At 42.7% G+C, this 25,402-nt stretch overlaps 1 protein-coding gene across 2 annotated transcripts in view; it reads right to left on the reverse strand.

The window, feature by feature from the left end:
* Positions 1 to 25,402, reverse strand: part of CCDC50 (coiled-coil domain containing 50) — a 109,229-nt gene that overhangs the window by 24,407 nt on the left and 59,420 nt on the right. For both annotated transcript variants that reach the window (XM_077487536.1, XM_077487537.1), the window contains exon 4: positions 19,823 to 19,913. In XM_077487536.1, coding sequence (XP_077343662.1) covers positions 19,823 to 19,913 — 91 coding nt within the window. The remainder of the gene's footprint in view (positions 1 to 19,822; positions 19,914 to 25,402) is intronic.

Here is a 25,402-nt window from a genome sequence, read left to right on the forward strand (position 1 = left end):
GAACCTGACAGTGGAGGCCGCCACGACTGCCTGGATGCTAATGCCCCTAGTACTGGAAAAAAAGCCAGTTTAAATGAGGGTCGTTAACTTTTTATTAACTGGCAAAAAGGGTACTTTTCCCACTTGATATTTTTTGGATATATTGGTCCAAATCCTCCCCAAACATCTTATCACCACAGAAAGGAAAACCAGCCAGGAGTTTTTTGCATGGCGCTTCAGCTGACCAACTTTTTAACCATAAAGATTCTACGCATATCTACCAACCCAAGCGTAAGGCAATAGGTTTGAAGAATAGAATCTCTGATTGCGTCAATTGTAATGCACAAAGCTGCTGGTAGCTCAGCTAATTCTTGAGCCTGCTGTTCAGGGAACACCTCGAGTACCAGTTTCAAATGGTCTCTCAAGGACTAATATACCCCAATTGCCGCCACTGCAGCTTGAGCCACTGAACCTGCCAGGGAGAAAATGTTTTTTTTTTTTAACAGGAATTCCAATTTTTTATCAGTTGGATCCCTAAGCATTTGCACATTGTTAATAAAAGTGTGACTTGTCCGGTTGACAAAGTATAACAGCATAAATTGCTGGTATACTCCACATCTTTGTAAAATTTTCCTCCATAGGATAGTGTTGAAAACTTTTTAGGAGGGAAAAAAAGTGCTTATCTGGGTGATTCCACTCAGAATACATAAGCTTTTCTAGTAATTGACAGGAAAGGCACGCTAGGCTTGTGGAGGTTTTAGTGAACCCAAACAGGAAGTGGGCTCTTCAACCGACGACTCAGTTAAGGGTAGCTTAAATGTGGCACGGACCATTTCAGTAAGAGAATGCACCAGCAACTTCTCAGCATGTGAAACTGAAGAAGGTCCTTCCCAACTTGATTCCTCGGAAGAGGAATCAGCCTGTTCACGGCCCCCTGAGGGAGATTCATCTTCACCCTCCCATAGTTCCTCCCTTTGAGGATCCTGGGTAGTAGAAGGGGACCTAGTGCGTTTTCTTCCACTCTGAAGACGTGATTAAAAGCCACTAACCTTTCCTCTAAACCACTCATAGCTGAGGACAAAACCTGCTCAGTTATATAGACAGGGGCTGAAATGTCAGAAGCAATTGCAGCCCCTGATGACTCTGGTGGCTCACTCAGACCAGCCTCCTTAGAACGGGATGGTGTTGCAGAGGGAGGGTCCTTAGGACCTGAGGACGACCCCTTTGTGGCCTTGGTCTCTGTGGCATTTGAACCACCTCCTCTGGTCCCAGTGCTGAGTACAAACGCAGAGGTACCACCAAAATAAAAAAAATAATACAATAGTCCAGCAACTGCTGCTGCTATTAAGCTCAGCCTGATGCTTTAAGTAAATGTGCCTGGGAATTCTTGTGTCACCCACTCACATGCTACCCGCCCGCTCTGTGTCCCTCCTAGCTGTATGCACCTGAAAAAGGAGCATTTTATAGCTATACAGCCTGCGTTGTGGAAGCTGAAAGACGCCAACGCTGCTAAGCACCACCTCCTTCCTCCGACCACCCACCTCCATCATCTATTATTAAATAGAAAGTTTTCCCGCATGAGCGGGCTCTGATCCTGACTGGCCCGCATGGAGGAGGACTGGGGTGGAGGAGAGCTGCCGAAGGGAACCGCCGCAATGGCGGCAGTAGCAGCATAGCACATTGCCATCTAAGGCCATGCTCCCTTCTCCTGGAGGAAAGCTATCCAGGTGGGAGGACATTCCTAGGAGAAAATATAAAACCCTTTCCCACAACTTTTACCTGGAGCCTGGGCCGGAGGAAGCGTGCAGCTTGTACACAGAGCGAGACTGACAAGCACGGAACAGATAAATGCTCTTGACAGCACCCGGTGGTGACTATAGGCATGAAAACATTTAAAGGAGAAAACCCACACGAATTAGAAAAATGGCTCCCTTACCTTATCCAGCTGCAGGGTTCTGTGGTAACAGAACCAAGCTTCACCTCTCATGGTGGGCTCCGTAAAAAAATATCTTCAGGGACTGGGGCCCCCTTTTTAGCAGGGGATCCACAGCCCTGGGCCTATAAAAAGCACCCTGCCAGGAATATGGCTAAAAAGAAAAAAAAAAAAATACTGGATCCCGGGGTCCAGCTCTCTAAGAGAAGAAGCATTACAGGTAAATCCTGGTTTCTTCAGACACGAGGCCCAGGTACCATTCAATTCGGTCTGGAAAAGACACTTTGAATGGATCCAGTTGCACTTGCCCCAGTAAGGAATATTCCAGCGGAGCTCAGCACAGCACATCTTTACTCGTGACCAACACCTATGACACTGGCAAAAAAAAAAAAAAAGAAGGAGGTACTCCCGGTAAGGGGAGGGGTTATATGTGGAATTGAACTTCCTGTTTAGGGTGTGCCAGTGTCCATCACCTGAAGGTACCATATGACCCATACAGCTATTACTGTGGCTCTGTGTCCAGTGATGTACGAAAAAGAAAAAACAATATAACACCCGTGTGGGTGCTACAAACAAAATGTATTTTTTTTTAAAGCAAAAAACTGTCTGAATAATGGAAGTCAAACTCCAACATGGCTGCTATAGGCTAATTAAATATATGGCATGTTATAATAGGCAGCAACTTTGATATATGTCTACTAGTAAATATATTCTTTGCAATGTGAAAGAACTGAAGTGACCACTGTGTGCACTGCACACTGAATGAAAGAGCCCTCTTTTATATAGTTCAGTAATCAAATTAGTGTTCTTGCTGATGCCAGTTGAACATGAGCTGACAAGCCAATCTATTCCTGCGCTCAGAGAGCATTGTACGTAGAAGGCATTATTAGAAGCAAATAAAGGATAAATAAAACGTAATGCTCCGACTCCATGGGGAAATAGCAGGTATGGTTTGAGTAGGTTATGAAGTCATTACCTAATGGCAAGACTGAAATCTAATGAAATTATAGACATATGGCACACTGCCCAGACTCGCATACACTATGAGATGCCAGAGTGTGCAAGAGCTGGTAAAACAGGAGATTTTACTAAGGAAACAATGAATTAAAACATCTTACTGCTCTTCAAGATGCAATAACGGCTAAACACACACACACACACACACACACACACACACACACACTTCATAGAGACACAAATATTGAGGCTGGGTCCACACTTTTTCATTATTTCACCATTTCAGCCTGAATTCTTTGGCCGAATTCGGACCTGAAAGCGGACCAAAAGACGCAAAGGACCCCTGTGCAAATCTGCTCCCGAGCCGCAGCGGAGATAAGTGAACCGCCTCCATAGAAAGCTGGCCACAATCTCCTACCATGCAAATTGGATGCGGTTAAACCTGCATCCAATTCATAGGTGTGAACCCAGCCTGATACGCTGGCTTTGTAAAGGCTGTTCAACCTCGGCAACCCTTGCAAGCAGTAAACAAGAACTTTGTGACCAGACCAAAATTTGGTATGCAGTGGTTTACGCAACAAAAACGTAACCGCTTGGCATGATAAAATAGTTTTCACACTATTAGAATCTATAGGGCCTTCATTTGGAGATGTTTTTCAAAAGACCCTGAACAAAACGTTTAGAATAAGTGCAGAAAATGGAAAAAAAAAAAAAAAAAGTTTTATTTCATGCATAACATATTTTGAATAATTAACGATATTCCAATTTATTTCTCCTATTTAAAAAGTTTTTTTTTTTTTTTTTAAAGGTAAAAAAATGAGACTTTGCAAACACGTTATACTTACCTGCTCTGTGCAGGGTTAATGCACAGGGCAGCCTGGATCCCCCTCTTCTATGCTCCTGGCACCTCCCTTCTGTTGAGTGCCCCCACAGCAAGCAGCTTGCTATGGGGGCACCTAAACCGAGCCACAGCTTCGTGTCCATTCAGACACGGAGCTACAGTCCAGCCCCACCCCGTCTCTCCTCATTAGCTGACCGACTTTAATTGACAGCAGTGGGAGCCAATGGCAACACGCTGTCGTCTCAGCCAATGAGGGAGGAGAGTCCCAGCCAGCTGAGTGTCTCATGCAACATTGTTGGACCCAGATGGGGTTCACGCAAGTATGAGGTGTGCTGCTGCTGCACAAAGAAGGCTTTTTTTTATCAATAATGCATTGAATGCATTAAAGCAGAACTCCGGGAATCGACAAAAAAGTTTTTGTGCAGACTTCTTCACATCACCAACACACACAGAACACACACAGTAGTGAGCGCTGTCACCCATAGCACTGCGGTCCTAGCCACCAATCACTTTCTGGTTAATATGAAAAGCAGCTGGCAGCTCTCAATCCCATCCAATACAGATTTGTGTCTCCGAAGTCCGCTTAATACCAGCACTCCGCTGATTACTCTCCCCCAATGCTGAGCTGTGCCTCCCGCTCCGGAAATATTACCATGTTGCCTCCCGACATGCAGAGAATGACAGTGGCAGGGGAAGCAAAGCGGCTCCTAAAGGACACGACCGTGGGACCAGATCCGGCCCCCCATTTAGTAATGCCGGCTTTATGTAAGCATTACTGAACTGTAGACACATGCCCATAATGATCTATTTTACCCGCTGTAATTCAGTAAGCTAAATATATATCTTCTTGCTGTAGCTTTGAGATCTTCCTAACAGAAATCAGTTCTTGTATGTTGTATAAGAGCACATCACTAGGCGCACCACAGAAAGAAAGAGCCAGGCCATACTGCTTTACATCAGCTTGTGGCACAAGTAAATGTCAGCATGAGAAAAAACCTCACATATTATTATTATTATTATTATTATTATAATAATAATAATAATAATAATAATAATAATAATAATACACAAACTGAAAATGAGACACAAAAAACAAAACAAAAAAAAACCAAACTGCGGGAATGGTGGAAACCTCTTTTAAAGCTATTTGACGTCCACTGCTTATCATTGTCCATTAGTGATGCCTCAGTGTGGCTCACCAGTGCTCATCAGCGCAGCTCACCTGTGCCCATCAGAGCAGCAGGGATTGTTAGGAGAGCCCTCCGCCCACTAAAGCAAGTGGGGACAGAAATACAAGTCCCCGCTTTCTGAAGTACTACAAATGGAGTTCTCCTTTAAGATAAAAAAAACCTTCTGGACATCACAATCACTTTAACTTGGGTTAATGTAAGCCCAAATGTGCAGATTTTGATACATATGCCAGTGCTGCATGGTTTATAGAGAGGCGTGTACATTTTAGATTTGTAGATATTAGGCATTTTCTAGTGCAATGGTAGTAATTCACTGACCAGCCTGGGATGAGGTTAATATCCAGTTGGGCCATTGCAAAAAAATTTAAGTATAAGAATGTGTCAACTTAAAGTAGAGCTGTGGGCAACCCCCTCCCATTTTGGTTAGGACAAGGGAGGGTTATATAGACCATCAGATTTTTTTTTCCGCCATCAGTAATAAATGCTTCTCTTATAATTGCAGAGATTTCCCTTCACTTTCTGTCCCACAGCCAAAACAGGAAGTGAGAGGAAATCCCTGCAAATTAAGGGAATTCCATGGGGACCCCCAGGTCACAGGACTAGTGTCATCATTGGAAGAATTCCCCTCTATTACTTTTTTGGGGACAACCCAAAATCTTTGATTTTCTTTAAAATGATAATGGGGGACAAACAGAATGGGTAAATCTTAACGGGGGCAGAGACAGCAATAGAAACTGACAAGCGTTCTAATTTCTCTACACTCTATCCAAAAAATAAAAAATAAAATTCTTGCCTATAGTTATACTTTAAAAAGGAGAAGTACAGCCAAAGTTTATTTGGCTGTACTTCTCCTGTGGGTCAGAAGCGATCTGCACTCCTGTAACCCGTTTTCAGGAGACAGCGGGCTGAAGCATCACAGAGGCGGTCCAGGCTGGGGTAAGATCGCGACAATATGGTCGGGATCCAACGATAGTCCTGGACTGACACCTGGCTTAGCCTCTTAGCAAGTCACTTCCGCCACCCCCTTACCCACAGCCCAGCGCTCCACTGAACTCGCGGCTGGCTCTGTCACCAGCTCTCTGCTCATGGTGAATTATATTTACAGGATAATATGAGCTTAGCTAAAACTGAGAAGTTAAAATAACATAAGAGCTCCAAAATTACCACTTCTACATCTTCCATGAGGGTTTTGTGCAATGTTTAATAGAGATTTGTGTAGAGAGAGTTACAGTAGTTGGTCAGGAAGGGATTAATAGAGCAGTCTAAACTATGGTGATTAGGTCTTAACCTCAGTAACCCATAGCGACACATTTCAGATTTTTGGGCCAGATGCAAACAATGAATGCTATAAATCCTGACACTCTGGACATGGCTCTTAAAGTATACTTGGAACATTAACCAGCTGGTAGACTAGTCCACCTCTAAGTACTGTAGAATTGTGTCCCCAACACATAAAAAATCCTGGACATGTGCACTGACCTGAACACCACACTCGCAGCTATGCTCTCCTAATTGGAGAGTTCCAACTGACTGAGCAAAAGGTGTGCTGGGACCACTGCTTCCAGAAAGAGCATGGGGCTTTACATAATAAAAAGGGAGCACTCACAGCGTTGCACACACACATACAAATAGGCATATAGACTCCTAATCCCAACTATTGGTCATTTCAAGGAATAGCAGCTAGGTGCTGGCTTGCCCCTAGTTTGAGAAATATGCCATCACCTTGGAGCAAACCTCCAGGCAGAGATTTGCCTATAATGGTACTAAACATAGAACCACAAGTCCATGTGTATGTTTTTACAAAGAACATAGGTGGCAGTCAGTCTCTTCATATTACAATTTTTAAAGCTAATGCTATAGCAAGTCTTAATAGTTAGCGGTGACACCTTATTACTACATATTGCTGAGTGAATACTTTCCATTCAGACCACATCAGAACATCTTCTGTTCTTGGCAACAATCCAGAAAAGGATACTTGCCTCGGGGCATACAATTTCAAAAATGTATTACAGTGAAATATGAGCATGTCAAAAACTCACTATAATTATAGAAGGACAGTGGAATGGCAGCTAGAGCAATGCTTCAATTTAATGGTTGCCAGATAAAAAAATCAAACTGGGATGGTCTTCAAAGTCTCAATGTGGCAGCAAGTTTCTACTTGTCTGTGCAAATTTATGTTATCAAGCATCTGTTGGAAGCCATTTCAGCACTCATACCTTCTCAACTTTTTCGCTCTTTAAAAATGAAAATGCCTTGTACCTTTTTGAGACTTTGCCCATCCCTGTCCCTGCCTCACTCTTTAAAAAACTCCAGGGTGACCTTCTAAACTTTTTCTGGAACTATAAGAGACACCGGATCAGCAAATCGGTTCTGTACGCCCCCCGTACCCAGGGCGGCCTAGCATTCCCCAATATAGCCAAATACTACTTGGCTGCCCAGTTGCGTCCTGTGGCCTCCTGGTGTACTCTCCACGCTTTTCATCGCTGGTCGCAGATTGAGAAACTGTGGTTAGCCCCCATCCACCCGAACTCCATGCTTTGGAGCTCGGATATAACACATGGGGGGGCACACCTCCTGGGCCCCATGGCGTTGCTGCGCGCGCTTTGGCGGCGTGCGAAACTGTCGTATCCGCTTACTACTGCCTCCTCATGGTGACCTCATTCCTGTTCACGCCAAATATCCCAGACAGCCTGACCTCGCAGATGTCCCACTTTTGGATGGACAGGGATCTATTCCACTATGGCCGCCTGATAGACCCCAGAACTAGATTTTTTAAATCCTTCCAGGACTTACAGAACACCTTTAATCTACCCAAACAGGCCTTTTTCAGTTATCTGCAACTGCGGCACTATGCCCAATCGTTTGTGGCCAACCTTTGTTTTTCCCCTTTAACTGAATTTGAAAAAATATGTTTGGAGGGCTCTTCCCCACAGGGTATGATATCCCGCACCTACCAGCTTCCGATTGCATCCCCCTCACCGGACGGGCCGAGACATGCCTATATGGACAAGTGGGAGCAGGCCCTGGGTGAAACTATACCCCTAAACACCTGGCAGCGTATCTGGTCGCAGGCTTCCAGAAGCTCCATTTGCACGCTCTACAAGGAGAACCAATACAAGATCTTATTCCATTGGTATCAGACCCCGGACCTGCTCCACTCCATATACCCACTGACTGACTCCCGTTGCTGGCGCTGCCATAAAGATAGGGGAACGTTACTCCATATTTACTGGGCGTGCCCCCTACTTCACCCATACTGGCTGATGGTGCAGTCCTTGCTCCGATCTATCTTCGGCGCGGAGGTGCCCTTGGATCCCAAAATCTATCTGTTGGGTCTGCCACCCGTTTCCTTCACTAAAATGTCACAGAAACTATTGTCGCATGTATTAACCGCAGCCCGCTGCCTGGTGGCCCTAAAATGGAAACAGACGGACCCCCCCTCCCTATCTGAACTGCATACCAGGATTAGAGATGTTAAGAGAATGGAATATCTGACGGCTTCCCTGAATGACACCCTTGATAAGCATGACGGAATCTGGGGGCCTTGGGTCCTAGTCGAGATGCCTACTGATGCACGGTTCTCTTCTCTTGGGGCTAATGCTGCCTGAGGTGGCTGTTTTTTGGGACAGCCCTGGGCTCTGGGGGCGGGAGGCTGCCTTAACCCTCTTACACCCTATCTCTATTCTTTCTCTCCTCTTCCTGACTTAGCTTTTCCCTTCTCTAATGCTCCTATTGCTATATGTTGAAGTGACCTCTCACAGGAGATCCGCTATTGCGGCCCTTTTATTCTATAGTAGCTTATTAGGATCTCAGGGGTCATAAACTTTACGAACCGCCACCTACTCTTACCCCTACTCGGGATGCTGGTTTAACTGACAGACAATCTGATGTTGTGATTATTACTGTACTATGCATCATCCTGTGTTCTTTATTGGAAATGCTTTGTTCTCTTTTTTATTCCTTTTTTTTTTTTTTTGATCCCCTCTTGTTTCTGTTCCCCTTTTGTTTTTCTGTTTGCAATTAATAAAACTGTCAGTTTTCAAAAAAAAAAAAAATGAAAATGCCCCATGCAGCAAAATACTTCATGGCAGTAAATCAAAAATAAATAAACCCCACACAAAACCAAAGTACACAATTTATTATTTATATTATTATTGGTACCGTATATACTCGAGTATAGGCCGACCCGAATATAAGCCGAGGCCCCCAATTTACCCCCAAAAAACTGGAAAACTTATTGACTCGTGTATAAGCCGAGGGTGAGACATGGCTGTCCATCCCTGTGTGTGTGTCCGTCCATCCCTGTGTGTCCATCCATCCCTGTGTGTGTGTCCGTCCATCCATCCCTGTGTGTGTATCCATCCATCCATCCATCCCTGTGTGTGTGTGTGTGTGTGTGTGTGTGTGTGTGTGTGTGTGTGTGTGTATTCATCCATCCATCCATCCCTGTGTGTGTGTGTGTGTGTGTGTATCCATCCATCCATCCATCCCTGTGTGTGTGTGTGTGTGTGTGTGTGTGTGTGTGTGTATCCATCCATCCATCCATCCCTGTGTGTGTGTGTGTGTGTCCGTGCAGCAGTGTGTGTGTGTGTGTGTGTGTGTGTGTGTGTGTGTGTGTGTGTGTGTGTGTGTGTGTGTCCGTGCAGCCTTGTGTGTGTGTCCAGCCTACCTGTGTCCCAAGCCTCCGTCCCGAGCCGCCGTCGTCCCGAGCCTCCTCCGTCCCGTGCCGTGCCGATGGATCGCCGCTCTTCTCGGCGGCCATTCTACAATTCAAAATTCCGCCTCCGCCTGTGATAGGCGGAACACTCAATTTCCCAGCAGCCTGTGTTCCGCCTATCACGGACATCCTCTCATACTCGTCCGTAGTATGAGAATGAGCGGATGTCCGTGATAGGCGGAACACTGACTGCTGGGAAATTCAGTGTTCCGCCTATCACAGGCGGAGGCGGAGAAGGAGGCGCGGCTTTTAAATTTTAATGTCCGCCGTCTGTCTGCTCGATACGCTGATCGAGCAGTCAGACAGAGGTGACTCGAGTATAAGCCGAGGGGGCACTTTCAGCCTCAAAAAAGAGGCTGAAAATCTCGGCTTATACTCGAGTATATACGGTACTTATATAGCGCCACCAATTAAGCAGAGCTTTACATATACATTGAACATTCACATCAGTCCCTACCCTCAAGGAGCTTACAATCTAAGGTCCCTAACTCACATTCATACATATACTAGGGCCAATTTAGACAGAAGCCAATTAACCTACCAGCATGTCTTTGGAGTGTGGGAGGAAACCCACGCAGGCACAGGGAGAACATGCAAACTCCAGGCAGGTAGCACTAGGCGAGAGTGCCCACTACACCACTGTGCCGCCTGTTAGTCATTTGTGCATGATTCTTGTTTAACCAGTATATACCAGCTCCTGGCTTTACACTTGTAAATCCATTTACAGCTCATGGAAAAACAAATACAAAAAACAACAGTATACAGGCAACATACAGTTTAAAATGGTTCTAAAGGTCGAGGTTTGTTCTTTTTTTTTTTCTCCTTACCTTAATGTAAAAAAAAAAAAAAAAAAAAAAAAAAAAACCACACACCTTTGTGCAGCCCCTCCTTATACTTGCCTTAGCTTGATCCAGCAATGTGCATGAGAGCAGTGGCTCTCTTGCCCCTCATAGGCTCCCCCGGCTGTAAATAGCCAGTAAGAAGGGAGCAGGGTGGCAGAGCGAGCTCCCATGACAGAGGCAGAAGACAGACTCCATCCTATGGTACCCTGTGGGAAAGTTTCTCCACAGAATGAATCCTCTCCTTCCTACAGCTTGGTTTGCACCAGGGTTTGACTCACAGCGCTATCAAAGTTCAGGTTTCTTGTGAATGACGGAACTGTACTAGAGGAGCAAGCAAAGCATTTCTCATAGAAGTATTGCATTTTGACTCTGTTCAATACTTCTGATAAGTTTGGCGCTGCATCCGACTTCCATTTTGACGTGATAGCTAGGCGAGCTGCCATGAAGACCTGGATATATACACATCTATATTTTTTGGGTATATTGTTAATCCCTAGGCTGAGAAGGGCCAAGGCAGGGTCTTTATGGATGTTAATACCTGTGATTTTTGCTAATAGATTAAAATACTGAGTTCCAGAAACTCCTCACCGATTTACATTCCCATAGTGTATGGAACAGGGTCCCCATAGCTCCCCAGTTACACCAGCAATATTTTTCAGAGTCTTTGAAGACCTGTGCAGGTCTCACTGGTGTCAAGTAGCTCCTATGTAGTATTTTAGATGATATCTCCCAATGATTTGGTACAACAGGTGTAATTGTAGTTAACTTGGGTCACTTTATCCCATTCCGACAAGGCATATGGCTTCTTAAGATCCTTTTCCCAATTCGTCATACTTGACATCTTGGTATAGGGAGGGCTTTCCTGCAGCTTTTTATAAAACCAAGAAAGACCTTTAGGTTTTTGGATTTGGGAGGACAAGTATTCCCATACATCGTGTGGTATTGTACAAGAGATAAGAGGGTTTTTAAGATGGTAGTGGTAAAGTTAAATATCAGCAAAGCATGTCTTGGAAGGTCGTTTGGCTAGAAGCTGAGTGTATGTGTGTTTAGAGTAAATCCCTTTGTGAAGAGGGAGAAGAGGGAGAATAAGGTATTCAAACATTCCTAAAGTAATGTCTTTTCTAAGCAGGTACTCCTTGGTACCCCCTTTGTTCGTTGAGAGTTTTCCATGCAATGATAGTTGTATCTATTGATGGGAATTGGGGATAATATATAGATTTCTGTGTAGAGGCAGCTAGCAGTAGTGAGGGCAAATCTCTATTAGCAACCACCGCCTGTTTTATTTGTACCCAACATTTATCTGAATCCTTATTGAACCAGGATTTAGCCTGGCCCAGCAGTGCCGCAAGGCGATACTTAAGTAGGCTAGGGATTCCTGATCCGCCTTTTTCTCTTGGTCCAGGTAGTATAGTATAAATTTCCTAAATATCTTGTCTGCGGTAGTGAAAAAGGATTTTGGTAAACTAAAAGGTATGGTACGGAAGTAGTATATTATCTTTGGCAGAACTGTCATTTTTAAAGCGGCTATTCTTCCTAGCCAAGTGAGTTGATGTGTGTCAAGTCTTGTTTGATTTTATTTATAAAGGGCAGGATAATTATGCTCGTATGTGGATTCAGAGGGGAATGCTAACATTTATTCCTAGATACTGTAGCGTTTTGGTGGCCCATTGGAAGGGGAATTTTGCCTTTAACAGGTTGAGTGTTGGGGCGGGTATGTGCATAGTTTTCTAGTAGTTCTCAAACTTTTTCAAGGGAGTTTTCCGGGGAGGTCAGGGTGAGCACTACGTCATCCGTGAATAAGCCGATTTTATGTTCTACTCCTGCTATTCCTATACCTTTAATTAGTGCATCTTGTCTGATAGTCTCCGCCAATGGTTCCATCACAAATGAGAATATCAGAGGAGACAGTGGACACCCCTGACGCATCCCATCCCATAGTGTTACAAAACAAAATTTCCACAATTTTGATTAGATTGTACATTCTGCAGGTTCCATCTGGGGCTGGCCTGCCTTTCACGAATCCCACCTGGGTCGGCCTTGATCAACTTAGAGGTCACCTCTGCTAACCGGTTCGCTATGATTTGAGTATAATCTTTAAGTCTGTGTTAAGCAGGGAAATAGGGCGAAAGTTTTGGGGCTCCTCTGATTTCTTTCCTGGTTTTGGGAGAGCTATTCAAGCTTGGAGCATTTCTTCTGGGAACTCTGTCGTGGCCATAGCTCGTTGGAATAAATGGCTCATATGGGGTATCAGTAAATCCTGAAAAGTTTTATAATACTCTGCCGAAAGGCCATCGGCCCCTGGTGACCAGTTGGGTGGTAAAGATCGAATGGCCTGGGAAATTTCATCCTCAGATATATCTTCTTTTAAAGTATTTAACTCCACATTATCCAAAGTGGGTAAATTAATAGATGTAAGGAAGTTAATATCAATCTCAGAAGGTTGAGGTGTGGCTTTGTCCGAGTTTAGGTTATACAACCGTTTGTAGTAGGAACAAAAAGCATTAGCAATATCTGTAGGATGATATATAGTCTTTCCTGTACCAGGGTCAATAAGGTGGGGAAGTCTTGTTTTTACCTGTTTTTTACCAATATATTTCTCTAAAAATGTACCCGCCTTATTACCCAGGGTGTAGCAAGTGGCTTTTAATTTCTGGAAGCAATAATGGTGTTCAGAGATTAACTGTCTGCATACATCCTGTCTAGTCTGATACAGTGCAGTAGATCTGAGGCGAGGGATTTGCTTTGTGTTGAGATTCAAAATTTTTAAGTTTAGATAGTAAATTGACAATACCAATGATTTCCTCCTCTTTTCTCTTGATGCTGCTTGAATGATCAGGCCTCTGCTATATGCGAGCACCAGAGTGAGAAAACAGAGGTTTCCGGATTGGCATTATAGGTGAAAAAATCCTTGATCTGATCATGTAACCTACTCCTGTATCTTGGATTGGCAAATATAGAAGTATTATTCTGCCATAAGTGCACTGGCGATGCTGTGTTTTGTTCTTTAATTGAGACGGAGATCGGCGCGTGATCAGATCAAGTGATAGAATGAATTGTAGCTGATATAACGTTTAACACTTATATCAGAGATAAACAAATCAATTCTAGAGTATGATTTCTGGGAAGCCGAATAGTAAGTTAAATACCTTTCCTCAGAGTTAACACATTGCCATATATCGTACATATCCACTAATTGTAGAAACGTTTGGATCTCGCTGCGTGCTGATCGTTGCGGGGCAGAGTAATCCAACGGTTTATTTGGAACACAATTAAAATCCCCGCAATATATCATCAAGCCTCTCAAACTGTCTCAAGCCTCCTAAGAGCATTCAGAAAAGTAAGTTGCCTGCCATTTGCAGCATAGAGATTTAATTAAAAAGGTATACAGGACATTGTTTAGCTCACAAACCAGAATAATAAACCTCCCCACTGAATCTTTAACTATGTTGTGAAGTTTGAAGGCAACATTGTGGCTGATCGCCATCAACACCCCACATTTTTTCCTAGGGCTTGATGCTGTGAAAACATGTGGGTAAAGTCTATTAGAGCCTAGTGGCTGTTTCTGTATCGCAAAATGCGTCTCTTGGATGCACACGACATCCCTATGCAAGATCTTTGCTTGTTGCCACATCACCCTTCTTTTGAAGGGGCTATTAAGGCCATGTGCATTCAATGATATAAAATTAAGAACCATTGGCTAACCAAAAAGGGTTCAAGCGTAAGCGTGGTTTCAATGTGGGAAACGGATACTAGCACATATACCTGCTAACAAAATTTGAATATTTCCGCAGGCATTGCGTGTTGGTCCAGTCCTAAGCCGATTGTGCCATTTATAGTCCAGAGAATTTTCGAATTGTATTCCGTGCATAGCCATAGGTGGTAAAACAAGAACAAAAAACTAAAAAAAAGAGAACCAAAAACGTTAACAACTGAACGGTAAAAACCTAAAAAAGTGAGGAATTGTACCTTATTGTGCAAATTACATTGCATTGAAATACTGGGGGGTATTAGCTCCTAGCCTCCGGCAGTGGTCCTGGCCTCAAATAAAAGGGGCCTGTGTGTGGCAAGCGCGAAGAGTACCCAGAAGCAGTTTCAAGTTGCATTGATTTGGGTCCAGTCCGGCGAAACGTGTCCTGGTGTGTTGGTTTTAAACGCTTCTTCTTCTCCCGGGAGGAGATCCCATCTCTTTAGAAGTTTAAGGCCTTCCTCCAGTGATCTCACCGTAAAAGTGCGACCTTCTTTAGTGATGAGGAGTTTAGTCGGGAATTCCCAGGAGTATGCCAGATGGTTATTCCTTAGTATTTTGGTGAGGGGTACTAGCTTCTTTCTTGCCAGTATAGTATGTTGGGAGAAGTCTGCATATATAGCCAGCCCTGCATAAGGGTTAGGTAGAGGTGAATTTTGTCTTGCAAACCGCATCAGGTTATCTTTGACATGGTAGAAGTGGATACACGCTTTGACGTCACGCGGAATTTTGTCTGGAGGCCGTGGTAGTTTTGGAAGCCTGTGCTCTCGATCCACCATAATTTCGCCAGCTGGCGTGTCAGGCAACAGGTCACTTATTAGCTGTTGTACATATTGCCGCGGGTCTGAGGGGGCCACTCTTTCCGAACTGCCTCACAGTTTGAAATTATGCCTGCGGGATCTATGCTATAGGTCCCCCATTTTACCTTTAAGCGCCTCCAGTTCCTCATCTTTATCATTGTGCGCATCTACCAATTATGAGCAGTAGCAAATTCCGCCATTTTGTTCTCTATATGATTAACCCGATCACCAATCTCAGCTATATCAGTTTTAACTTGGGAGACACATTCCAGTAGATCTCTATGCATGGATCCCCTCAGGGACATCAACATTTCTTTCATGGTAGTGTCGCTGAGTGGCTGACCTGTTGGGAAATCATGTATTTGGTCATAGTATTCAGTTGTGCTGTTAAGCGATGTGTGTCCCTCCTGCCTTTCTCCTGCATATGTATGAGCAGAGGAGCGCTTTGTCTTATGTGGGCTCTGGTGCGGAGTATTGCTTGGAGAGGATTGACTGCTATGGCTGGGAGAGACGGGGGGGGGGGGGGGGGGGTTTGTCTCTGTCTCCTCTGCCTCCGTGTGTGTGCCGCTCTGAACAGCGTGCTGCTGTCTGTGTGCGGCGGCATCTTGTCCCTTCGGCGTGCTTGCAGAGACAAAGAACTCTGTCAATTACATGGGTCCCCCTTTCGTTTTTCGCTTACCTTTAGTTGCGGTCGGGTCTGCGGTTGGTAAATACAGGCTGCTTTTGGTCCCTCAGTCGGCGTGCTGTGTCGGCTGGGAGAGCTGGAAGGCACGGAGCTCTCTCCCCAATCGCCCATCTCTGTCGGCTACGCCCCCGTCTCTCTCTGTTCTTACCTACAAGGTGGTACTGCTTGTAGCCATGACTTGTGCAAGGGGAATGTTAAACTGGCGACTTTATACTGCAGGGAACCTTTATTTTGTTTTGCATAGGGACAAGGTGGTGTTGAGGCCCAAGACTTCCTTCCTGCCTAAGGTAGTTTCTGCCTTTCACCTCAACCTGGACATCAATCTTCCATACCTCTGTTTAGCTCCAGTTCACCAAAAGGCAAATTCACCTCCATTGTCTGTATGTGGTTTGGACTGTGAGAGTCCATCTCTCAGCCACTGCTTCTTTCAGACCCCTCTTTGAGATGTGGGAAGTAACTATTTATCTGTCATTTTATTGGCCTGTTCATTTATTTGCTGTGATGCAAACCCCCAAGACTGCTTTTGGGCATCCCAAAAGAAAAGATTTCCTATGTCCCTCAATGGACGATAGGGAGATTAGGCTTTTTGTACTCGCCATAAAGTTATTTTCTTGAAAATATTGACTAATACAGGTTCCACCTGTTGTGAATTCATTAAGAAAAAAAATAATAATAATACATTTAATATTTACTGTCAGAGAGGTGAGATTTGTTTAGGCCTCAAGAACAGATGAACCACGATTTTGCCATCATTGAACTGTTACCCTCTTGGAGAACGTTAACGCAAAATACATGATCTCATGTTTACATCAACTATTGAAAACTTTTACAAGCATGCATTGAGACAGAAACTCGCTGGAACAATGGTGTATCTCGTCACAAAACAAGGAGATATTTACCTGGTGTTAATGGATAAACAGAAGCGACAAATAACAGCCATGAAGACAAAAGGTTAAACTATCGTGTTAGAGTAGCTAACACAACTCATTGTGTGAATTCTTAAAAACTGTTTGGACAAACTAAATCATCTTTAACCACTTGCAGACCAGACCATTTTGCTGGTCAAAGACCAGACCACTTTTTGCGATTCGGCACTGCGTCGCTTTAACTGACAATTGCGCGGTCGTGCGACATGGCTCCCAAACAAAATTGACGTCTTTTTTTTCCCACAAATAGAGCTTTCTTTTGGTGGTATTTGATCACCCCTGCGGTTTTTATTTTTTGCGCTATAAACAAAAATAGAGCGACAGTTTTGAAAAAAACGCATTTTTTACTTTTTTGTTATAATAAATATCCCGCAAAAATATATAAAAAAAAAAAAACATTTTTTTCCCTCAGTTTAGGCCGATACGTATTCTTCTACATATTTTGGTAAAAAAAAAAAAACACATGTGAGACACCTGGTGGTTGAAGGTGCTATTACCTTAAAATCACGAGACTACTGGGAAAGGTGATCATTAAGTCTGCCTGCCAATAGGAAAGGGACACATACCCTCTGGGCAGAACTTAGTATAATTTTAGGATCTTTTTTTTTTTTAAGAGGATATTTAAGAACCTTAAAAGAAAAAGAAAAAAAAAAGAGAAAAAAAAAAAAAAAAAAGAGAAAGCTCGGAGGAGAGCTGGGGGGAGAGAGTCAGGGGGAAGCTTAGGGACCCCCCCTGAGAAGGGACACTGGAAGACTCCCGGACAGACTAACACTCATGCACCATGCATGAATACACATTTTTTCATTCATGAAGATCCCTGCTCCTTGGAACTCGGAGGTCACACAAAGTAATTCCTCTGTAAAAGGATCCATGTTGAAGCCACGGCAGCCAATTCCTGGTAACCAACACTCCACACTAATAGCCATATTGGAAATGGGTAAATATATGTTTATCATCTATTCTATGTTCTCTTAAATATTGAATTTTTTGAATATTCTATTATTGAAAATATTTCTCCCGAATCAATAACCGCCTTTTAGATTTTTCTCTAAATTTAACTTTTCATTATAAATTTATTTTTGCATAGATGCCAATTTTATTGACAAACAAATGTCTAATTTATTTCACATTGTTAACCACTTACTTACCTGCAGTATAGTAACGGTTGGACGTGTGAAATACAGACATTCTGTTTAATTGTCAATTATTAAAAGGTTATTGATTCTACCGAGAAGTGATAATGGTGATAATTGTGTCCAAGGTACTACTACGCCCAGTTTGAGGGCGTTTCCATTAATTGTCAAAATGATCAAGTAATGTAATCTGTATTTTAATATTTCATGTAAATATCTGTCTTTTGTCAACCAATAAATGTAACTATTTTGTATGATCACTCGTCTCCGTGAAGAAGTTTCACATATATAGACTGTGTCATATAGATTGATTCTGTATCTTAAAAATATCTTCGTTAAAAATTACTTAGTAAATATTGTGCGGGAAAATGTCCTTAAAAAGCACAATACACCTCTCCATGTTAATGATCATGCTCTCAGTACTACTTTGCTACAAAATGGAGAAATGTTGGTAGTATGAAGGAGTGGACACGGATTGCCTAGTTTTTTTCATTCTTTCTGCAGGTAGCAATAAAACCCAAAAGATTAAATATTTCCTGTATCCCCCCATAGACTCCATGTAAAGATTTTATAGCCAAGTCCAAAATCCAACTTTTTTCAACATATTGTACTAAACGTATTCATTCACTCATTGTATTGTGCAGACGGCTGCAGCTGCAGCTTCAGCTATCAGTGTCTCTCTCACTTTTGCAGGTAAAGGGTCAGCTAAACCCTCATGTTCGGTTATAAACAAAACACTTAGGCTGCTTTCACACTGGGGCGGTATTCAGGCGTTACAGCGCTAAAAATAGCACCTGTGTAGCGCCTGAAAAAAACCGGCCCCTTTACTCCAGTGTGAAAGCCGGAGGGGTTTCAAACTGGAGCGGTGCGCTGGCAGGACAGTGAAAAAAGTCCTGCTAGCCGCATCTTTGGAGCGGTGTATTCACCGCTCCTACCCATTGAAATCAATGGGACAGCGCAGCAATAGCGCCGGCAAAGCGCTGCTTTGCGGGCGGTTTTAACCCTTTTTCGGGCGCTAGCGGGGGTTAAAACCACCCCACTAGCGCCCGCAGACCGCCGCTAAAACGGCGGTAAAGCGCCGCTAAAAATAGCGGCGCTTTACCGCCGACGCCCGCACCGCCCCAGTGTGAAAGGGGCCTAAGGCTGGGATCACCCATGCTTGGTGCAAATTGTATGCCAGTTTTCACTATGAAAAAACAAAAACAAAAAACACAGCATTTGTTCGGTGGTTCAGGTGCATTTTTGATGTGGTTCTGATGCAAATTTGCAAGGCTCAGAATGGATTTTTGTCACAGCTGTGATTTCAGTTCAGGTCAATACATAATAGATCAAGGGTGTCAACTCCTGTAGTAGAAGAGCAATCGGTGCTGACATCCTGAACACAACTAAACCGGTTACATTCAGAAGCGTAGTGCTCAGGAAATGCACAGAACTCTTTAAATTTGCACTGGGGATGGAGCGCACATGTGAACAGCTTCAATGGAAATCAGTTATTTCATAAGTCATGTGACATAGATTAACAGATCCCTTAGCATGCTGAGGAATGGTAGTCTAAACTCATTAACCCATACACTACTGTAATTTATAAAGTGGAGTTCCACCCAAAAGTGGAACTTCCGCTTTAAGCACTCCTTGCCCCCTCACATGTCACATTTTCATGTAATTTTTTTGGGGGGGGGGGGGTGGGAGTGGGTACCTAATTTTGACAAGTACTCAGCTCCTAATTCTGCTGTTGTCTCCTAGGCCACTCTTACTCTCCCTGCAATCTTCTGGCGCAGCGCAACTCACGCTTGCGCAGTGCACAGCCAACCGAGAAGCCGAAAGCTGTCACAGCTGGGTGCCCACACTTGCAATGCCGGCACACGGAGAGGAGCGATGCTTCAGGCAGCCACAATCGCTGGACTGTGGGACAGCAGTTAAACTTAAAAATGACTGGAATTCCGCTTTAAGTACACCTGATTTTTCAATGTCTACGGTCACATTTATTATGCACCCAATTCATCCCCTCTGCCATCACCATTTCATGCATTTTCTAATACCCTTTTAATACAATGAAAAAAAGAAATGCACTGACCTCGTCTTTCTCCTCCTGTCTGCGTCTGCTTTCTGCTTCAATCACCAGTTTCTCTTGAATTTCCTGAGCTATTTCTCCATCTAAATCTTCACTAGAAGGGGGAAAAAAAAAAAAAAAAAAAAAAAAAACTGAAGCTTTAGTGCCACAATAAATCACTGTAAAACATGTTCCTATGACTCAAAATTCAACACACTAAGGTAGGCCATACACTGTGCGAATTTCTAGCTGATTATTGCTAGCGGCTATAGCAGCTACTTGCGATAATTCCAAGCAAAATCTGTCAGGCTGGTTGTACCCAGGGTGATCTATCAACTTGGTACATTCAGCCTGAACATTAACGGTTCTAATCTTGGCCTCTACCTGCTGAACCGGCTGGCCTTATTCAGGCTTTGATTGGTCATCATAAACTTGTCTCTAGCTGAAGTCTCCTTTAACAAATGATCAGAAATATACTGTAGGTGTATAGTAAAGATTGGGAAGTCACTTGATTTCTACAAAAAAAAAAAAAAAAAAAAAAAAATAGCTCCTTACAGGTTTTCTTCATAATAAAAACAAGCAGTCTTAAAAATATAGATTTTAAAATTGCTGTAATTTCAACAACAAATGGTTGAAAGCTAAAAACTCCAGGCAAACTTAAAAACAAACACCCCAAAACTTTGTTTTAGTCCAGCAGTTTTGTCCTATAATGATATCTAGTCTAAAGCGCAGTCTATACCTAATTTTGTAAGCAAGCATTACAGAAGCCAATAACAAAGAGGGCGAGACCCGTTTTCTTCAATACTTCTACTTATAGAAAACCTGCAGCAAGTTTACACTGTTTCTTGCCCACTGACCCGCCTGGACAGTCCAGGACCTCACAGTAATGGATACTTCCTTGCAAGGAAGAAAAGTAGGGGCATTTGCGCGCAGAACCCATACTGTTCAAAGTGCTGATCATTGCAAAAGAGACTCTGAAAGACAAGATCTTGACTCTAGGAAAAACAGTGTGGTTAAAAATAAAATACTTAACACTGCCCAGTGTAGGGAGAAGAACAGCTGGTCTGTTGCAGAGTTCGTCCTCAAATGTTTCCAGAGGTAACAATCATGCAGCCTCCAGATAAAGACCATCCAAAACAGAGGGATCCCCTGATGGTCTATTCTAGAGAACCATATTCAAGAAGTAAGCCAGAGGATGAATCCACTGGGGGAGCCCACTAAGAATAGTGGATGGACCATCCCCACCCTGGCCAGAGTCTAGGGAAAAGCATCCATGACTTCTTGGTCTGAAGAGAGAAAAGCTTGATGTCTTGCCCAAATTCCAGACTCCCCAACACAAAAAGGGAAGGACAGAAAAGTACTGAGACTGCTTGAAAAGTAGGAACCATCACAAAAAGGGAATTTCTTAACCTCCAAAAACATTGAGGTGGAAAAGATCTGCTATACCGCAGGACAGGGTAAAAGGTCCACAGGTTTTTTTTTTATGGCGAAGATTTGAGTCAGATGGGCCCACTCGCAAATGACCCAAGATTGTTTATACCCATCTAGACAAGGATTGCAGACGATAGGACCCTTAAAAGGAGTTGTAAAGGCAGAAGGTTTGTTATCTTAATGCATTCTATGTATCAAGATTAAAAAAAACTTCTGTGTGTAGCAGCCTCCCTAGCACCCCCGCCCCCAATTACTTACCTGAGCCCAATCTCTCTCCAGCAATGTACACGAGTGTCTTAGCTGTCCAGGACTCTCCTCCTGATTGGCCAAGACGCTGTAGCGATGCCATTGGCTCCCACAGCTGTCAAAGTTAGTTAGCCAATCAGGGGAGAATGGAGGTGGGGCCAGCGGACATACAGAGCTGCGATTCGGCTTGGTTGCCCCCCATAGCAAGCTGCCTGCTGTGGGGGCACTCAACAGGGCCCAGAAACAGCGAAGGGGGACCCGAGAAGAGGAGGATCCAGGCTGCTCTGTGCAAAACCAACTTCACAGCGCAGGTAAGTATAACGGGTTTGTTATTTATTTTTTTAAACAAGACTTTACATTTTAAACTTTATGAACTGTACAAATCTATGAAAACTAGATATTTCTAAGAGGCCATTGAAGCACAGATCACCAGACATGAGAAAATGAGGGGCTTATATAAATATAAGTTAGCTTATACTTAAATTTATATAATAATTTTTGCTTTTTTATTGGTTTTCTGCTAGTCACAATAACACAAGCTCCAGAAGAAGTGTGCAATTCACACGAAACATGTTGAGCCTCTTCTTCAAATAATGCATACTATACCGCCAGTACTATTTCTGTATATGAAAAACATTGAAGTCAATGTGTATTGTTTATTACTACTGCTAGAGCCTTTTTTGTAAAAAAATGGAATTTAGTTAGCGGTTATTACTGTATGTCATACATAAAGAAATTATGAGTATTATTGTGAAATATGGTTTTAAGTTATGTTTTAAACAATAAAGTATATCTTTTATATTATCGATTTTGTGTTGTCTATGGTGCCTAAAAAGTCCATAAGCCCCTCATTTTCTCATTCTCATGATATATTCGGACGTGGCACAAGCTTACACCTTCATGTATCCACAGTACCACTCTGTGTGCTTTGATGAATTTACTAAGTGTTCAGATCACCAGACATGTATTCTAAAAGCTTCAAGACACAAGGGTTTGTTCTTGTGATGGAGGGGTCATTTAGTAAAAAAGACAGGTGATCTACAGCGAGATGGTTTCATAAATCAAAGTCTCTGTCAGAGGACAGAGGCTTGCGCCAGTTAATTTAAACTGAGAACCGAGTAGGAAGTCTGACTTTCCATCATTGAAATCCCCAAAAAGGTGAGAAAACAATTATACTGATTGGTAGCATGCTTGTGAAGGTGTATGACTAGGGCTTCTACAGTAGGCAGAGATCACTTGGCAAAAAAAAAAACCTTTAAAAAGGGAAAAAGCTCCTTCACATAAGGGTTCCATGAGTCAACAGGTTGTCTGCATTCTTCAGAGGAATGCTTTAAAAATATAAAGTGGGAAGGTCTTTGCAGCCATAAGAGCTCTAAAAGACTCGAATAGAAAATAAAATAAAAGAATAGATTAGAAACTACTCTTTGAAAACACTTGTCTTAAGAATTTTCTAAAATACTGTCGCTTCAGATAATAAGGGCCTAAGGTAAATTTAGATATGGAGGAGCAGTAAGGTCAGAATTAGATTCTGCAGTTGGATGCTGATGGAGCCGACTTATAGCTAGAAGTGCAAATGGCTCCATTAACTGTGCACAAAGCAACAAACAATCCAAAGTGGTAAAAGAAGTAGTGGTGCGCTGTACTAGAAGATTAATATGCTGCTAAAGGTAGTTACACAAAAGATATACAGTATACACAGAAGAGATGAATACATGATGTGCAAAAGTGCCAGAGTGTTACTAAAATGATAATGACAAATGAGAGGTTATGATCAATAATTGTCAGCTCCTATAGTCAAGAACAAGAAGTTTAGTTTTAGAAGGAAAAAAAAAAAAAAAAAAAAAAAAAAAAAAAGGGTAGAAATATCACATCAATAAAATAAATACAAAATAGAAGTGTCCATAAACATTACATATTGAGTGTAAGCTTAAAAAGGTATACAATAAACCCAAAATATAAGTGCAAATAATGACAGCTGCCAAAACTTAGTGCATAAAATCCAAGTGCTCGTCTCCCAAGTGAAAATACAGAAGGAAAATTTTTAAAATTTATATATATATAATATTATATTATATTATATTATATTATATATATTATATTATATTATATTATATTATATTATATATTATATATTTATATATATATATATATATATACACATATATACATACATACACTATTTATCGGCGTATAACACGCACATTCATTTTAAGAGGGAAGTTTCAGGGGAAAAAAATGTACATTTTATTATTTATTTAATATTGGCGTATAACACGCACACGCTATTTGCACCCAATTTTCATGGTGAAAAAGTGAGTGTTATACGCCAATACAGTATATATATTATAAAAAATGTTGCATCGTACTAGACGGTGAATGCACAAAAGAGTGTCCACAAATGTTCTTTCAACACCAAGAAATACTAATGGTGCAATATAACGTGATCCTGTGGATCCAATAAATAAAGTGCGGGTGCTGGTAAACACAATTCGGTAAAGTGCTACTAGGTGATAGATGAACCATGCGTTCCTCCGTGCTGGTTAAATATATCGGTGTTCCCTTACCTTACTGCTGTAAGGTAACAGCATATAATTATATGTCTTTGGGGTATCATGGTGACCCGGGTCCTATCCTGCCTATAGTCAGCAGTGGCGTCTCCTTTAAGGTGTCCAGGGTAAGGGACCTTGCCAGTGTACCATAGGTTAGAGAGGAAGGATGCCTCATAGTGTACTATTATTCAATTTTTTATTAAAGAAAGGTTTAAAAGTGGTTGTAAACCCTTACAAACCACTTTTACCTGTAGGTCCAAGAAATATCTCCCAAACCTATACGGTTTAGGAGATATTTGCCCGAAGACGGGCATCGCTATCTACGGCGCATGCGCCGTAGACAGCGGCGCGCAGGCGCACTGAGCGGGGCATCGTCAATGACGGCAATGCCGCGAGTCTCAGCTCCCGTGCGCATGTGTGGGAGTGACGTCATCGCTGCTCCGGCGAATCACAGCGGCGGAGCAGCGAGACCCACCAAGAAGATGGACGCTCGGAACTACAGGGGACAGCGGTGACTTCGCTGGCTCCTGTGTCAGGTAAGTGACACATAATGGACTACTATGCGATGCATAGTAGTCCATTATGCTTTGCCTTTACAGGGAATGAAAGAGGAAGTAAACTCATCAGGGTTTACTTCCTCTTTAACAGGTACTCACATTGACAAATAACAGTAGGGTAGTGTAAAAAAGAGCGGCGAGCTCGATCTGCGTCACTTCCGGTGTCACAGTCCTGACGCATGTTCGTCACGATCACATGACTTCATTAGGGGATGACTAGTGCCCACAGAGGTATCTTTTTATGTGTGTGTAAATTGGAATGGTTCGGTGGTCATTTTCTTGAAGCCAACAGCCGTCGGAAGTCCGGCCGTGGCCATATTGCAAGCGACATGGTCGCCGGAAGTGAATCGGCGGCCATCTTAACGGTGAGGAAAAATGTAAACATATATAAAAATTAATAGATCAAGGCCAATGAAGTTGAAAAAAATTGTGTGTGTGTGTGTGTGTGTGTGTGTGTGTGTGTGTGTGTGTGTGTGTGTGTGTGTGTAGCAAGGAAATATAAGGTGTGCATAGGAAAGAGGAGTGAGTGAATCGCTCTTCAGAGGGCTTATCCTAAAGGGGGGTGTATAGTCAGACCTTAGATATACAGTGCCTTGCAAAAGTATTTGCCCCTCTTGAACTTTTCAACCTTTTGCCACATTTCAGGCTTCAAACATAAAGATATAAAATTTAAATTTTTTGTGAAGAATCACCAACAAGTGGGACACAATTGTGAAGTGCAAAGGAAATCTATTGGATATTTTAAACTTTTTTAGCAAATAAAAAACTGAAAAGTGGTGCGTGCAAAATTATTCAGCCCCTTTACTTTCAGTGCAGCAAAC

The sequence above is a fragment of the Lithobates pipiens genome, unplaced genomic scaffold (genome assembly GCF_037356315.1).
Source record: "Lithobates pipiens isolate NorthernLeopardFrog02 unplaced genomic scaffold, aLitPip1_a1.2 Scaffold_18, whole genome shotgun sequence".
NCBI classification, from domain to species: Eukaryota; Metazoa; Chordata; class Amphibia; order Anura; family Ranidae; genus Lithobates; species Lithobates pipiens.